Below are 17,409 nucleotides of genomic sequence, written 5' to 3'. Positions count from 1 at the left end.
ATACATTCGATGTCATAGTATCAAATGGGTGAGTTATATTTATACCCCACATATTATATATCACGTTGATATGTGGAGGTAGTCACATGCGTCTGCCTTCCACTCTTACAGAGTGGCAGGCTCACGGGAAAATGTTTTTAATTTCAACAGAAAGGTATACATCCATGATATAATTCATTTTACCAATTTATGTTATAATGGGGCATTGCAATTTCTTACCTCAGATTAGGGGGTTCTTACAAAATAGCTTTTCAAAAGGAGGTACCTGGAAAAAGTTTTAGGAATTTCTCAAACCCCCTCCCAAAATAAATAATGAACTGTCCCTAACGAGCAACACGTCAAAATGAAGAGGAAAATAAATTTAGTCAATTTTCGTATGTTTCATAAGATCAACTCTGAAGAAAAACACAAGTGAAGTCTTCAAAAACTTTAACGACGTTTTAATATATCAATTACACATGTTTATAACCGATTACCGCATGCGGGTTTTTAAAAAAAAAAACCCCACAAATGAATGCTCATGGTCCAATTCAGTTATAACTTATATGCACATGATTTGTTTTCGTTCTTTTGTAAATGACTCCTAAGTAGGTATTCGATATTCTTGTTGCCTTTGACTTAAGGGTCGTATTCGACTGCCGTCGCACTGGAGTAATGAATCAACGAAGATAGTCCTACCGATCAATGACCGAAGGTGCCCTTGAGAAGTGAGAGACGTTCGAGCGAGATAACGTGGAGAGAAGTGGTACTGCACTGACACTGTGACAGCCGGGCTATTCACTTACGCGGCCGATCGACGTTACGGGTACGATCAGCTGATCGGAATAACAAAAGATCACCTGACCGTTGATATTATCGCTGATTGGAAAAACAAATAATGCCAGAAAACGTTTTACACCACGAAGTAGAGGGAGTGATGCAGACTGAGGCTGATAAAACGGAGACGGCCAGGGTCGGACGATGGTATTTCGGCGGTTTTGCATCGGCCGGGGCGGCATGTTGTACCCATCCTCTGGATTTACTGAAGGTAAATATCCAACAGCAAATATATTTTGTCATCTAGCGGGTTACCGGTCGGCCAGCTGATCGAGGGGGCTGGGGCAAAAACATTGCATAAATACGTGTACACAGGCTACGTGACATCAGTGAAAGACTCGTAGGTGGTAGTCGCGAGAGTTTACCGAGAGGTCACCTTGAAGAGTTGGGTTCAACATCAGTGCAAGTTACCGGTAACTCACTATACTTGCTGGTTTGAGTGGTCATTTGGGGTGAAATGTATTGATCAGCATGGCACACTTCCCAATGCCGCGACGTAACATGCGCGCGATTGGCATGATTGGGCCCGGGTCGTAGAATGCATGGGGTAATGTCGGTCATGTACTACTGTTGAACTGATTTACCTATGATAGTAAAATCACACATTTAACCGTTACCTAGCTGAGTAACGTTACACTGTAATAGTAATATATTATTTGTCGCGATTTTTGGGAAATGGCTGAGGAGAGGGAGAGGGGGCGGAGCACTAGACTAACACTAACAGATTCGTGAATGAAAATAGCTACGATACATTTGTATATTGTCAGCGTACGTTAATGACCTCGCAAGCATAAATTACAATTTACACATCATTACATGCATCGCTTCGTACATAGACATGGAGTTGTGAATTTTAGACGAGGTAGGGAACTCGGTGATAATCACAGGTTTGAATACTGGAACCGAAAAAGTAACATGGAATTGCATCTGATATGCACATTGTACTACTATTTGTAGGATGGTGGTTTAGGAGGAAAATATTAATATGTGTACTGGTTGAATATATAATATGTACAGGTAACAGGTTGTAGTAATAGCAAAGATATATTAGTATATGTAACCCTACTTGCATGGCGTCTGTGTGGGTCCAGGCTCGATTCTGACAGTTGTCACTCGACCCCCCCCCCCCCGTCGAGTGCAATGCAAAGTAGGGCTAATATTTACACTGTGCAGTGTGTAAACTAGCTAGTCTAGTCACTCCCAGCCAGCCATATAATCTCCACACTGTGTGCTTTTTTGATTGGCCAAACGTAGTGTAAAATGTTTCCTATATGAAATTCACATGTTATTAATTGATGTATTATGGTTATGAGTTATTTTGAAAAATGATACAATGTATCTAAACTGGACATTCCCCATGTTTCTAGCTCATACGTGTACATTTCACAATTGCAAATGTATCATGGGTGCTTTAGTGTAAGTATTTGGTACAAGAAGCTGCTGTATCATGTAGCTGATACTGTACAATTTGATACAGTGTGGGCTTACAAATTATGGCAGACAATGGCATAGCTAGGTGTTCAGTTGCACAAAAGTTGTTATAGCGAGGGGATCAAGTCATCTCCAAATACTGGTATATTCCAGCTCTGTGAACAATTTCTCTCTATTTCCAAAATATTCTTTCAGAATAGTGATAAAGCAAAAAAAACAAATGTTTGTTTCCGGTAACCCAACCCAACCTAGTTTTTTACTGCCACCCTACACTTTAAAAAAAAAATTATCAAAAAATCAAAAAATTTGCAAAGTTGCACATCATCACCTTGTATAATCAAAACAACATGACGAAATACAGTGTACCACACAATGTCTTCTATGTATCGTACAGAAAGTGCGATCACATTGATGCTTTAAAAAAGAAAGAAAGAAAGATCCTACCTACTCACCCTATTTTGAAATTTGGCGTTATTGGAACCACACATTTTTGGTTTGTTTGGCCTAACAAATTAATGCACAATGCATTCATGAATGATATTCTGTGGTACATGTATAATATTCCTAATGAATCATTGAATGTCTGTTTGAAAGGATATAACACAAAGAATGTTTTTGCCTATGAATAGGTTATTTTTATGGCAGTACACAAGATACAATCCTTTATACAATGGTGGTGTACATTTGAATATAAAGTTCATTATTCATTTGTTCATATTTCTACTGACATGGCCAGGACAGCGTAATACTTAAATTATTGTTAACAGAGTCATGTAAAGTCTGTATCATGGGTACCAGTATAATCTTTATTCTAAACAGAGCTCATTGAGAAATGTACAACCCATGTATGTTGTTATGACAACACATCTGTCTCTGTTTGAATTAAAGATAATGATACCAGCAAATGCATGTGTCTTATCCTGTAGGTGCATCTTCAAACTCACCAAGAGAAGGGTAGACAGAGTGTAGCCCGGTTAGCGGTTAATATTGTCAAGAATCAGGGAGTGAGGGCATTGTATAATGGTATCAGTGCATCAGTATGTCGACAGGTAAGTAAGTGATCTACACTGGCAGTCACAGACCGAAAGCCCTCTCTCGAACCTTCAGATACAGGGCATCCACAGTCGCTAATAGTCCATCATTCTTTATGGACGCATTGCCGTAAATAAATAAATAAATAAATAAATAAACAAATAAATAGATAGGCTCCAACCGACTGTATGTACTTGCATCACAGACTCCAACCAAATTATACTCAAATGGAAATTCCCTAATTATTTTCTTCATTCAACCAAAAAAGTAGTGACCTAAGGGGCCTTGTCACTATGAGTATTTTCCTGCTGCATGAAGTAAAATATTGGGGTATTATATAACGGTTTATGTGATAGAATTTTCTTTGTGAGTCACAAAGTATTTTTGTAAATGATGAAAAGATTTGTAAAAGAAATTGGTTACATCATCATGATAAACCTCTTTTAAAAGATTTATTTGATTACATAATGTAGAATTGAAGGTAAATTAATAAGGAAATGATTGAAAATCAATATAACACTCGCTTGTTTACAGCTCTGAATGACTGAATCCGATAACACTTGTCTTATTCGGCTTGTCTTGCTAACCTAGCAAGTTGATAATTATGGTTTGAAAATTGACACATTTTAAATTTCGCCACACCTCCCAAAAGCCATTAGCAGGATACCTCCACAACTGATTATAGTCGCAGTGGAGAGTGATGAAATATATGACAAGATTTATAATGTTTGTTAGTTAACACTGAAAAAAGCACATGTCAAATTATATAAGAAAGATTTGTAACATTGTTCGTTGACACCAAAAAATCAGTTTGAAAAGGAGACATCATGTTTGGAACATCATACAATGCAATATATGGTAATAAGCAAATGTCTTACGTGTCAAGGCTGTTAGAGAAAAAATATCTTACATCTACTTGAAAACATTTGGTTTTACTGGAATTATGCCAATTCAAGTCACATGGAAACTTTATATACACAAAATAATGATTTGACCTGTCAACTGATACAGGTTGTTGTTGTGAGTTAGAAATCTTTTGTGACTTTCACTTAACAATATATTCATATACCTTTACAAAACTCTTGTATTAAGTATTGTCAGGAGTTTTTGTTCAGCTTGGTGGCTATATTTAGAACAACCTTTCAACACGTAACCATTGACTATAAGATTTAATGGCTGATCAGCAGCAGACTGAAATGTAGTACTAGTCTTGATGTTATCCCTAGTAGTATTGAATCACCTCATTTAATAATACCTAGATGCTATATCTGTGACATTGATTTGTTTATCACCTCCCTCTAGAGAGATCGTGAGATTCAATGCCACAGATAGGACTAGAATTTAAGAATGTAGCGACTGCAAAATGAGTTTTCTAATTTCTATATTGGAGAATTTAAACATTTGCAGTTAATTGATAATGCTACTGAAATGGATCTCTAGAAGCATTTGATTCTTTGTTTAAAAAAACAAACAAACACACAATATGAATGAATATGGGAAAATGCACTAGAATGAGTTTTATTGAGGAATTGATGAATGCTGTCTAACTCTACTGTGAAGGTAGGGCCCTGTGTAAAGGGTTAGTGTTACTGTCACACAGTCTGAAGATGCAATGAGAATACAGAATGCCTGCACAGCAGGGGTCAAAGGTCAAAATGTGTCATCAAGGTTTCACTGATACAGCAATGGATTACCATACCTATGTGTACTACTGGTGCAGGTCATGTAATTAGTGGTGACCTTTGAACCGTACTTTTTATCATACTAGTCAATAGACTTTTAATATATATGTGACCTATTCTGTGCTTTCACAAGGGACATTACTTCACTGTACATAACCCTATGAATGCACTTAAAGTTGATTTAATGAATAATGTACAGAATTTGTACAACAACCCATAGTAATAAAAATATGGGCTGCAGGGAAACTAAGCAAAGATTTACCCAGTTTCATTGAATCATAGTGTTTGGAAGCTTTTCAAAGCTTCAGACATGCCTCATGAGAGTCTTTGAAAAATAGAAGACAAAGGTCTGAAAAGAAAAGAGTTAAGTTATGAAAGGTATTTTGTACCAGTGCTATACACTCATAAAAGAATGCTATGAAATACTTTTATTTCACTCTCTCAGTTCATTCACAGGTTAACATTTTGCTATAGGAATTATCTCAGTTAACTTCAAAAGCAGATTAAAAGTAAAGATAAAACCATGTGACCTGCCTGGAATCAAAGACAGTGAAATCTGATGTGTTGTCATCATTTTGTCCCTGGTTTTAATATATATATTAAATATATTTTAATATATATATATATATATATATATATATATATATATATATATATATATATATATATATATATATATATATATATATATATATATATATATATATATATATATATATATATATATATATATATATATAATCAAAGTGAGTTGGTTGGAACTTGAGGTGCTAAGTTGTAACTCCGAGTTTCACGCTCAATGCGTTCATCAGACAACTGTTGTCTGATGAACGCATTGAGCGTGAAACTCGGAGTTACAACTTAGCACCTCAAGTTCCAACCAACTCACTTTGATTATTCCCGCCCTGCTTACCCAAGCATCGAGCACTCTATTCTACGAGTTTGATACTATTTACTATATATATATATATATATATATATATATATATATATATATATATATATATATATATATATATATATATATATATACATTGTATATATATATATATATATATATATATATATATATATATATATATATATACAATGTATATATATATATATATATATATATATATATATATATATATATATATATATATATATATATATATATATATATTGAACACATATTGCCTGGCCATGCGGGCTATAGCACCCGTTTATTACACCCGAGGGACTGTGAGTTACCAGAATCACATGCTATTTCCCGAGGCCAACGGCCGAGGGAAATAGCATGTGATTCTGGTAACTCACAGTCACGTGGGGGTAATGAACGGGTGCTATAGCCTGAATATAGGCCAGGCAATATGTGTTTTATAATATACCTCATGCTGTGAACTCGCGGTGGCAGACGACATCGTCAGAAGCTGCCATTTTGACCTGCTGTGAACGCGCGGTGGTCACGTGACTATGTAAAAATTGATGGGACTATTCCCCAAGGGAAGTAGTCATTCTATTTTCCTATCACGTGACTGATTCTAGCGAATCATGGCACAGCATTATCACTAGGTATATTATAAATATATATATTCAATTCTGTCATGTGATTGATTTCACACAGATTGACATGAAATTTAAATAGATAGATATTTATAATTTCAAATTTGTAGATTGGGATGTCTTTTCTTATTAACAAGGAATTATAGCTCAACTGAAATCCCAGTTTTACTTTACATATTATTCATTTTCACATATTTGCAGTATATCTTTCATTTGTGCATATCTCGGTGACCTTTGTTTACTTTTATGTCTTTCAAATATTTTTTTTCTATTTTTTCAAAGGGACTACCATCCCTTTTGTGTTTATGTACCCCTTATTAAAGATCAGTGCAGTATTTCTATTTATTTAATTTACAAAAAGTGAAGTTCTGCCAGGTTGTCTAGATGCATTGCTAAAATGCTGAGTGCCATAGAATATCATTTTACAGTAGCTTATTAGATTCATCAAAAAATGCTATGTTCTGTGACTACAAATGCTGATGCAATTAAGTGATTACTGCTCAAAGCCAGTGTTAGCATGATATTGTCAAATCACATAGCTGTAGTGTGAATGTTTCAGGTCACACATTTTATGTTTGTTCCATGGTCTGTTTCAGGTCACGCATTCATGGTTCTATAGTCTGTTTCAGCTCATGCATTTCATATTTGTTCTGTGGTCTGTTTCAGCTCATGTATCTAGTCTGTTGTATGCTTCTGTTTCAGCTCATGTATCTGTTATATGACTCTTGTTTCAGCTCACATATTCCATGACAAGGTTTGCTATATATGAAACTCTGAAGAAAGAACTGAGTGGTGGAAATACAAAAACACAGCTGCCATTTTATAAAAAAGTTGGTATTGCTGCAGTGGGAGGTAATATATTTTACTATTACACTTGGTTCTCATAGAGACATATATGACTAAATTGGGCCCATAAATACATATACATGTACCTATTCCATGCAAGGGTTTCAATTCCAGGTTTTTGCATCACTGTTATCTTATCAGTGGAGCCATGAGGATTACATGTTATAAAATAAAATGAAATGAAAGTTATATCATGATTTTTCAAGCGTAATTCACATGAGTTGTAACTTTCTGTCACACAGTGAGTAACAATGGTATACAGTGAATGAAACTCATGTACAGTTGCCTCCTCGAAAAATACAGCTTTTCAGTTTTTCCTCTGCAGATACATGTATTTCTCAAACAACCCATTTGGGGTATCTATGTATGTACATGTAATGTTTGTTTAAATGCCAGAGTTTTCATTCCAGGTTCTCAAATTAGTGTTATCTTATCAGTGAAGCCATTAGGATTACCATAGGATTATTCTTTTGTTGTGGACCAACTTTTTCTATAGCTTTGTCAGGCAACTGTTTTTTACACCTAATGTTGAATCCTTTTTCAAACTTTTCTCAAATTCGTTATAATTATAATGTAAAATCACCTTCAAGAAGTCAAAGAAACTGTGTTTGCTGAGGAGATCTGTTATGGTACATGTAGGTGGTTAGATACTACTATTTACTAGGGAAATGACCTGTGTTAGTGCCACTAATGGTCCGAACATGGTTATTCATATGTCTGTGGTGTCCTTTAGTCATGGGCCCCTTTTTTACCAATCACTATATACTAAGTATTTGAATTAAATTCGCTCAAAAAGTGTTCCTCTACATGTATGGACTGGAAATGATATATGGAAAGGGAATTAATAATTGATGTGGCAGCTTGGCTGCATGATAACCTTTGAATGACCTAAGAAAGAACACTAATGGTTTGAACATGTTTATTCATGAGTCTGTCATGTTTATGTGTCTCCCTTAGTCATGTGTCCCTTTTTCATCAGCGACAATATTTACATTAAATTCTCTCAAAAAGTGTTCCATTATGGATAAGAAATAATGTGTAGTGATTGATGTGGCAGCTTGGCTTTATGATAACCTTTCAATGATGTAAGAAAGAATACTTTTATTCATTTTACAGGTGCATGTAGTGGTCCATGACTGTAAGTAGAATTTATGTGATTTTGTTTGATTATACAGGTGCATGTGGTGGTTTTGTTGGCACGCCAGCTGATATGATCAATGTACGTATGCAGAATGACATCAAGCTTCCAGTTGAAAAGAGGAGAAAGTAAGAATATTTGTTCTAATATATATATTATGCACACAGATTAATCATAAGGCAGATTGATAAAAATACATTCTGAATCTTAGCTTTAATATTTAGAGGATAATTCATCGCAGAAGAAAACATCCAATTGCCTCAGATACATGTATATGGCAGTACAAGAAGAAATTCCAATGTAAAGTTTGTTCTTGTTTTAGTGAACAGTTTATTTCAAAGAAGTACTATTTTAATATCAGAAGTCACATTATAATTAATAATGATAATAAAGAGTACATTTATTTGAGTTAAAAGGATGTTGGTTTGGTGTTTCACTCATGCAACATGACATTGTAACACACCCTCGGACAACTTCTAATGCAAAATAAACAATTACATAGGTGCTGTACACTGTGAGTGGGTATGTAGAAGTAGTCAAGTTTAAATGTTGATTATCAGTTAAAATAATCAATTGCAGCCATTGAAATCATCAAGTCCATGTGTAATGTTTTCATTAGAAGTTTGTTTTTACTGCACTGTGAAAGAATAGCAATGCTTATCAATGTGACTATGCAAAGGATCCTGCTGTGTTTATTGTGTCTCTGTTATTGTTAGTCTAAAGTTGAAATATGTGTATCTTTGTGTCAAAAACGCAATGTCCCACATAGATTGAAATATGATATATCAAATACCATGAAAGTATATGTCCTCAAAAAAGTGATCTTGCAAAGGAGAAAACATCAGAGGATTGTGCTATTAGAAAGAAAACGTCATCGTCACATAAATTTTGTAATTTGTCATAAATGCTATATTTGTAATTTATCACAAATGTATATGACAGATAGTGGATGTATCTCAAATGCCAGTATAATACACCAGCTGTTGCATAGATTTAAACAGTTTAGATGCGTTGCAGACAAACATGTTATAATAAAGAAAAAATACAGCAAATTTGTTCAGATGATAGCAATAATGAAATACATGATAATTGACTACAATTCTACAAAATTAATATTTTGTTTTATTGTGTAGCTACAAACATGCTATTGATGGACTGTGGAGGTGTTATAAAGAGGGTAGGTTAATTGTCAATTTACCAGAACTCTTTGGGACAATCACACAATGTTGCACAAGCTCAATAAGCTGACATCATTCGTTTAGGACAAAACCCCCTCCACCCTCCCCCTAAACAAACATTCACAAGTGTGACATCACGTTTATATATGATGTAAACCATGATGAAAATTTTAGCAGTCACACTGGTACCACTGTGATCATTACATTGTACCACCGTGATCGATGCAATGTAAAAACATGATACTATTACATGAAGTTCCAACCTGCTTATTCAGATGATGGTAAACAAAATACTACTGTAAACGCAGCACTGTATCTCACATATATATCCATCTGTGAGTCCTTTCCGTTCACCAGTCTGTCCATAATGCGTCATTTCTCTGACAAGCAATATCCAATGTCAATCAAACCTGACACAAATGTGACATCATATGGGACATACATCACAAATGCATGTCACTTTGTTTGGTGACATGCAAAGTTGACTAAATGGTGTTGTGATTAAAAATCAATAATTACAACACAATTGTTATACAGAGAGATTTTGTTCAACTGTCTACTCCCATATTATCAGGTGCAAGTTTTCTCAGAAGACATTGATGACCTCCTGGGTCAATTATCAAAATCAAGCTGTTTCTTGCATATCATAGGCACTTGCCAATTTCATTTTAATCATGTTCACAGCTAATATATATATGTAGAAGAAGTTTTGAGTGTACAGTTTGTGTGCATATATCCTTATTTTATCTGTAAGCTTTCCTGGTAATTAATTGACAATGTTTATGGAGTAAATACTTGCATCAACCTGTGTCAATAATTCACTGACTGGATTTTATGGTCCATATCACTATGATATTGTCAACGACTACATGTAATCATTTTTCTTATCTTCATTTACCATTAATCTTGTTTCAGAGGGTTTCCGAAGATTATTTTCAGGAGCAACTATGGCAACTACCAGGGCTATTCTCATGACCATTGGACAGGTAAGTTCCCACATTGTTTGATTAAAGTATTCAAATTAATGTAGATGTGCCATTAAGTGGAGTTTTTACTGAGTAGGAACACACATGATTTAAAGTGACACAATCTGTAACTTAGCCACTTTTTAGCCCCCAAAGGTGGGGTAACGCAGCCACTTTTTATCACCTGAAGGTGGGTAACTTAGCCACTTTTTCGCCACTGAAGGCGGGGTAATTTAGCCACTTTTTTATACAGGAGTTTATGTGCAGAATGCAAATATACATCACACATTAAGACTGATATAGAACCAAATTCAAGTCAACAGTGTGTTAGAGGTGGTTGAATATTACAAAGACTGAGAGTGTGATGCTACTTATGATTTATTGCTATCCCCCCAAAAATGTCATAAGGTCATTTTTACATCATGTACGAATTCCTGCCAAGAGCTGATCTACTATTAGAGTCATGATGATCAATGGTAGAGTTGGTGGCTTGCAATGTGCAAGTTGCTGATTTCAAGCCTTGCTGCTGTTAATATTATTTGAGAATGACTGAATTTCCTCAGGCAAGATTTGAACCAAGATTGTGTCCCAGTCAATCAAGCTCTATATATATATAATGGGAATCTGGTAGGACAAAGGTTGTTATGTTAATGCTTAATCTTCAGCACTTACAGAGGCTGCAATAGATTGTGTGCTAACCAGAGAGTTGGGAAAGCTTAAGGTGTATAGGGCAGTTGTGTCGATATTGGTCTATGCCAGGTGTTCTGATTGCTGTATTCTTTGCAGCAGGTGCTTTAACAACAATATTTACTATTATATTACTTCCACAGGTAGCTTTCTATGACCAAGTGAAACAGACATTGGTGTCACTCAATGTTGTAGATGATAACATCATCGGCCATTTTACAGCCAGTACTTGTGCAGTAAGTTTTATACACAACTTTTATTTAAACACAGTCATGCAGTGTAAATATCTTGTATTCTAATCATGAAATTGAATAAAATTCTTTAGGATAATTATAAAAAGACAAGTGTAAGTTTAGTTTTAGTATTACTCCAAGAGTGATGATTGAAAGCAGTCAGGAAAATTGAGGCAGCAGATAGTGCTATGCACCTATTTCTTCAACAAGACTTTTGCTTGATTCTGTTTTTGTACTCATGTTTCTGTGCTTTGTAAAGTGCATTGTGATAGTTATATGGAATGCGCTATATAAGAAAATTAGATTAGAGTAGATTAGGTTAGATTAGATTATATTAACCCTTTCATGACTAGAGACAAGTTTTAAATAATATGGGGACCCAATTTATATGAATATTTTCATAATTACAATAATATTACTTTATTAGGAAGTAACATTTCTTTAATTCCAGTCTAGAATGAAGTTGATATATGCCAAAAACTTACATAAAACAAGAATTTTGTCCAATCAATTTTGGCGGGAATGTTTTCAGTATTGAAGGGGTTAAATTAGCAATTTAAAGCAATGTTCGTACCATGTTGTGGGTCACTTACACAAAAGTGATAATCTTGCTGAAATTACTTTAGTTCATTTACCTCCAGTTTTGTGTGTAATACATTTTCGTTTTGTTCTTGTTTTTCATCAGGGAACCATTGCAACTGCTATGACTCAACCATTTGATGTTTTAAAAACCAGATTAATGAATGCTAAACCAGGAGAGTACAAGGTGAGTTAGGGAACATAGTCTAGTAACTCTTTGAGAGTACAAGGTGAGTTAAGGAACATAGTCTAATAACTCTTTCTTTGTTCATGAACATCATCCAAGAATTCATTACTTTACAACACTATTGCTTGTGAAGGGTAATGTGTGTACCTTAATTTACTGACAAACTTTTTTGGTGTGGGCCAAAATGATAGAAATTGGGGTTTCTTGTGAGTCATCGACTCCACAGTAAAGTATAGGGGTTTACCACATCTTGGAGAGTCACAAGAAGTTGCTGTGTGTCAGTGGATCATCAAATTGGCTTTAAGAGAGGACACACTGACAAAGGTTAAATCATCATATTTCAGATCTTTAAAGGGGCACGAGCTTAGTTTATAGTTGTTTTTTTTTTGCATAATTGCACAGATGCTCCATATTGAAAAGGTAATCTCGGTATTCTCAATTGTTTTGCTAACCTGGTTGAAACTTTGGGAGAGCCCCGGTAACAGAAAGAGAGAAAGGGGTAGAAATGGCAGTGTTTCCCCATAGAGGCTATGGTAATTTTGTTTGGGAACCTAGGTATTAAAATGACATGGAAACCCCAGTAGAATTTACCTATTTACCACCCTTAGCGAATCACTGATTCTACTTACTGAAGTATACTTAACCATCACGAGTAAGTTGTTATACCTATAAAGAAAACACCAGTTGCAGCTAGTGCAGACAGATTTAAACTATGCCATGAAGTGCACCGTGTCTAGTGGTACTAATAGTAACTTTGTGTTTTTATCATTTCTTTTCATTTCAGAGTATACTTCATTGTGTTTGGGAGACAGCAAAGCTTGGACCATTAGGTTTTTACAAAGGATTTGTTCCTGCCTTTGTAAGACTAGCACCACACACTATTCTTACATTTATTTTCTTTGAACAACTCAGACTAAACTTAGGCTACACAGTTGTAACAAAAGTGTAAGAAAGAAAACAAAAACAAAAATACTCAGTAACTCAAACCTGACATACAAGGAATAATTATGTGTTAAATTTGGAATGTGTAAAATGTAGAAAGAAAAAAATTGGATATTGTGAAAAGTGTGTGATTTAAAATTTACATGTAATGTAATTATGAGCACGCAACTTTATTGAAATGCCGTAGCATTGGTTTAACCAATAGCAGCTTCTGTTCTATCCTTTCTTTGGTTTCAAAGTATGGCTATAGAGGCCAGTATTTTACCGGATAAGAATTTCAAGCCAACAGTAAGTTAAATTTTATTTGCATGAATTGATTTGTTCCACTCTCAGGACGTGAATCAATTATAAATTGACCTGTACTTAGAGTACCACTGTCATAATTTCTGTACAGGTTTAAAAGGACATCGTTTACATACTGATGACTTATTGGGATTGTTCTTCATTTTTACAAGAAAAGTGTCTTTGCTAGCTACCTCACTAGGACCCTGTAGATTATCAGTAGTCACTGATATATCACCTTGCATCAAACTAAGCAATATTTGTGGTTAGATGGTATGATTTATAAGCTTTTCAAAAATTACATCATACAGTTCGTATATGTTATCAACAAGCAGGAAGATCCATACCTGTAGGTACTGATAATTGATTTGGTCACAAGACAAGAGAAGGTAATCGCATTGGATCTCTATTGTATGATGAGTTCCATCCTATGATGTACTACCAAACCAGAGAGGCCATAGAGTTTCAATTAAGTTGCATGATTTTTTTTACGTCTCTCACAACGTTTTTTGTTATGAATTGCACAAACAAAATACAGGCACTGATAGCGCATATGCACTTGAAATGTTAAATTTTATCTCACTGTGAACACAAATAAACAGTTTTGTGTTTGAATCTTCCATGTTTCATCTAACCATGATGTTGATTTGTGTTCATAGTAAGATCAAATGTATCATTTTATATGCTATCATTGTCTGTATTTTGTTTTATGTAATTTGTAAAAAAAACACCAAAAAAACCACGCTGTTTGAGATAAAAAAAAAAACATTGCGCTGCATAATTGAAACTCTGTAGTCACTCTGCTTTGGTAGTATGTTCATCATGGAAACACTAAGGTTCATACACAAGTTCTCTTCTTCCACTTTTGATTGAGAAACAGACATAACTCTGACAGATCACTTTTTCCGTCTTCAGTGTCCATTAGACTAGATCTGACCACAGACAAAGGAAGAAATTTCTTCATTGTTTGTGATCTGAGTCATCTGACAGAATGATCCAAAACACCTCCAGCAAATTTGGATCATCTGTCAAATCCAGTTAGACACTGAAGAAGGACAAGTGATTTGCTCGAAACATGTCTTTTCGTAATCAAAAGCAGAAGAGGAGAATGTGTATGAATCCCATGATTTCTTCAAAACAATGCAGATTAATTAACAAAGCAAACCATTCATTTGTCATGCAAATTACACATGATGACTGTCATTGTTTTCTTTTTGAGAACACTAAAAGGGTAGTTAAACCATAGACAGTGTCTATGGTTAAACTTGAAATTATCTCCCGAATTCATCAAGTACTTATAGCTATGCTCCTTATGAAATTGCTTATTGAATGAAATTGAAGAATTGAAGCTCATTATTTTTCTACCAAGACACTCTGAAATGAAATCAGTATAACATGAGGATTACATCCAGCAATAGATCATGTCTTCAAAATTGTCAACATTATATATACAAATTATGTCAGTGGTCAGTAAATCTTTTTGTATTGTTTACTTGAGCTGCCAATAATTTCACTTCTTATTTCCATGGCAACACCATCATTGCAGTTTTATGAAAAGAGTGATATAAAAATGTTGAAAGAATTTTTAGATATTTAAAAAAAATGAAATGTTGAAAGAGTGATTAATATATACATGTTTTGGGCTTAATGGTAGTTTTACCAAAAAGTTGCCCAGCTGCAACCTATAAGATGGCAAATTTTGTCTCATATGCTAGCTGCAACTTTTTTTTTTTATCGAACCCTCCTGCAGCCCCTTATCTCCTGGTCACCACCATGACAAAAAAAGGGAACCTAACCCAGCTGGATAGTCTGGGGACCAGCTTAAGCATGTTTGTATATTTTATAGATGATGATGATTATTATTTATTTTGTAAGTGTTAATTAAAAATGGAAATGATGGCATGATTGGTGCATGAGACAAGAATGGACTTTCCAATACGCCATATTCCGATTATAGGCAAGATAAAACATTTCATGGTTTGGCCACTAGGGGTGCTGTTCACAAGTCATTTGGAGGCAAGAAGTGAGGGCCAGAGTAATGGAGTATTGTAGCATAAAGACAGCAAACACTAAGTTACCACTGACACATTCTCTATGTTATTCTCACAATACTGTTTAATTAACAACTACAAGTAATTAAAAACATGTCTAACCACTACTGTAATACTCTGTTATAGACATTCAGAGTACTTTCACATGCATCTCATTCACAACACACTGCCTCATGCAACCAGTGGCCATGATAGTATACACGTTTTAGCCTTCACTTTGCCAAATCTGGTGCGCCCTCTTGTGGTGATTACCTGAGAAATGATTTGAACTTCAGTAATCGGAATGTGGCATATTGAATTATTGCAATTTGATTCTCACAGCATCATTGCCTATGGCCTATATGACAGAGTTAGCTGTATTGTAATATTGGAACTGGTGTACCACAAGTATTTATGATATCAAACAAAAGTAAAAATGATGTACAACTATACAGTCTTTTCAGGAAATGATACCTGAAAGGATAAAGAGTGTAATTTTTTTTTACATAGGGCAATTTCTTTTCTTGGAGATTTCAAGATTTTTGAACAATCAAGGCTTCAATTAGCTTCTATGGAAGAATATACACACACAATCATGTCTGCTGAGAATGGAATGTTATTATGTAATGTATTTGATAAATGAAATAGCTATAAGAATATATGCATTATGCTCCAAATAAAATAGATTACAAATATTTTATAACTATTGTGGTGTCATTTTTATATCCATGAAAGCACTTGAGAAGGCGTCATGCTCTCTTAATTAGGCATCTAGCAAAGGTCACAGAAACTATGAAATTCAATTTACTAATGCAAAGGATCTTTAATATATTCTGCAGCTGTTAACTTTGTATGGTTTGCCTGAGACTGGGTTGCTATGACAACCTTGCCTGTTCGTGGCAATCAGGATTATGTGACTTTCAATTATCAAGACATAATTAGTGGGAGTGATAAAGTTATTTTTGTGAATCTAGTTTGAAGCAACCATACTTTTGTCATTATCATCAACATAATGATGTTATGCTGTTTATATATATATATATATATATATATATATATATATATATATATATATATATATATATATATATATATATATATATATATATATTATGGATAAAAAAACTAGATACACTCACCAATGGCATCAATAGAAAACAGTAACATAGCAACCAGTAGTCACCAGTGCTCCACAGCTGACTGAGTGTAATATTCATACCATTCCAAGACAAGAACACTATTTAGTGCATGACAATAAACACTGCACTGTCTTCATTATTTAAAGTGTGACAGAACTTGATTTTTTTAACAGAACTGGAGACCCACCGATGAAGAGGAGCTCAGTCTCTTCAAAATATTTGGGTCAGAACTGTATGGGTCATGATATTATTTATATATAGAACCTCAGTGTAAAGTTATAGAACCTCAGTGTGTGTGTGTATACACACACACACACACACACACACACACACACACACACACACACATGCATGTCTATAGATAATTATTCATGTTTAAATAGGATATTTCCATTTAGCCATGTTCATTTTATTCTTTTATTTATTATTTAGTTATTTATTTGTATTAAATACAGTTTCTTGGCTCCCTGTGATAGATCGGCCATGAATGAGATTTTTTTGAAGCTGTTGTACTGGCTCAAACAATGACATGTATAAATTATTCTTACGCAGTATGTTCCTGTATCATATCCAGGGTAGTTTGTAATCTGAATACACAGGTTATCATGATGCCCCAATATGACCCTGATAAGGCGAGCAAATAAAATCAATGCTAGCTGGTCTTCATTGTATTCGAGGTCAGTTAGGGGGTCATTCG

At 34.6% G+C, this 17,409-nt stretch overlaps 1 protein-coding gene across 1 annotated transcript; it reads left to right on the top strand.

The window, feature by feature from the left end:
- The first annotated feature begins 691 nt into the window (after window positions 1–691).
- On the top strand, window positions 692–14,076 carry LOC144435571 (mitochondrial dicarboxylate carrier-like). The gene is made up of 9 exons (XM_078124156.1): window positions 692–1,027; window positions 3,174–3,296; window positions 7,241–7,358; window positions 8,528–8,618; window positions 9,624–9,667; window positions 10,584–10,654; window positions 11,464–11,556; window positions 12,239–12,319; window positions 13,104–14,076. Exons 1-9 carry the CDS (start codon window positions 878–880, stop codon window positions 13,266–13,268), a joined length of 936 nt encoding a protein of 311 aa, XP_077980282.1. The 5' UTR covers window positions 692–877; the 3' UTR covers window positions 13,269–14,076.
- The last annotated feature ends 3,333 nt before the right edge of the window (window positions 14,077–17,409 follow it).

Source organism: Glandiceps talaboti, chromosome 5, assembly GCF_964340395.1.
Source record: "Glandiceps talaboti chromosome 5, keGlaTala1.1, whole genome shotgun sequence".
In the NCBI taxonomy this organism is placed as follows: domain Eukaryota; kingdom Metazoa; phylum Hemichordata; class Enteropneusta; family Spengelidae; genus Glandiceps; species Glandiceps talaboti.
The sequence above is the reverse complement of the archived record's forward strand: the minus strand, read 5'-3'. Positions and strand labels throughout refer to the sequence as shown.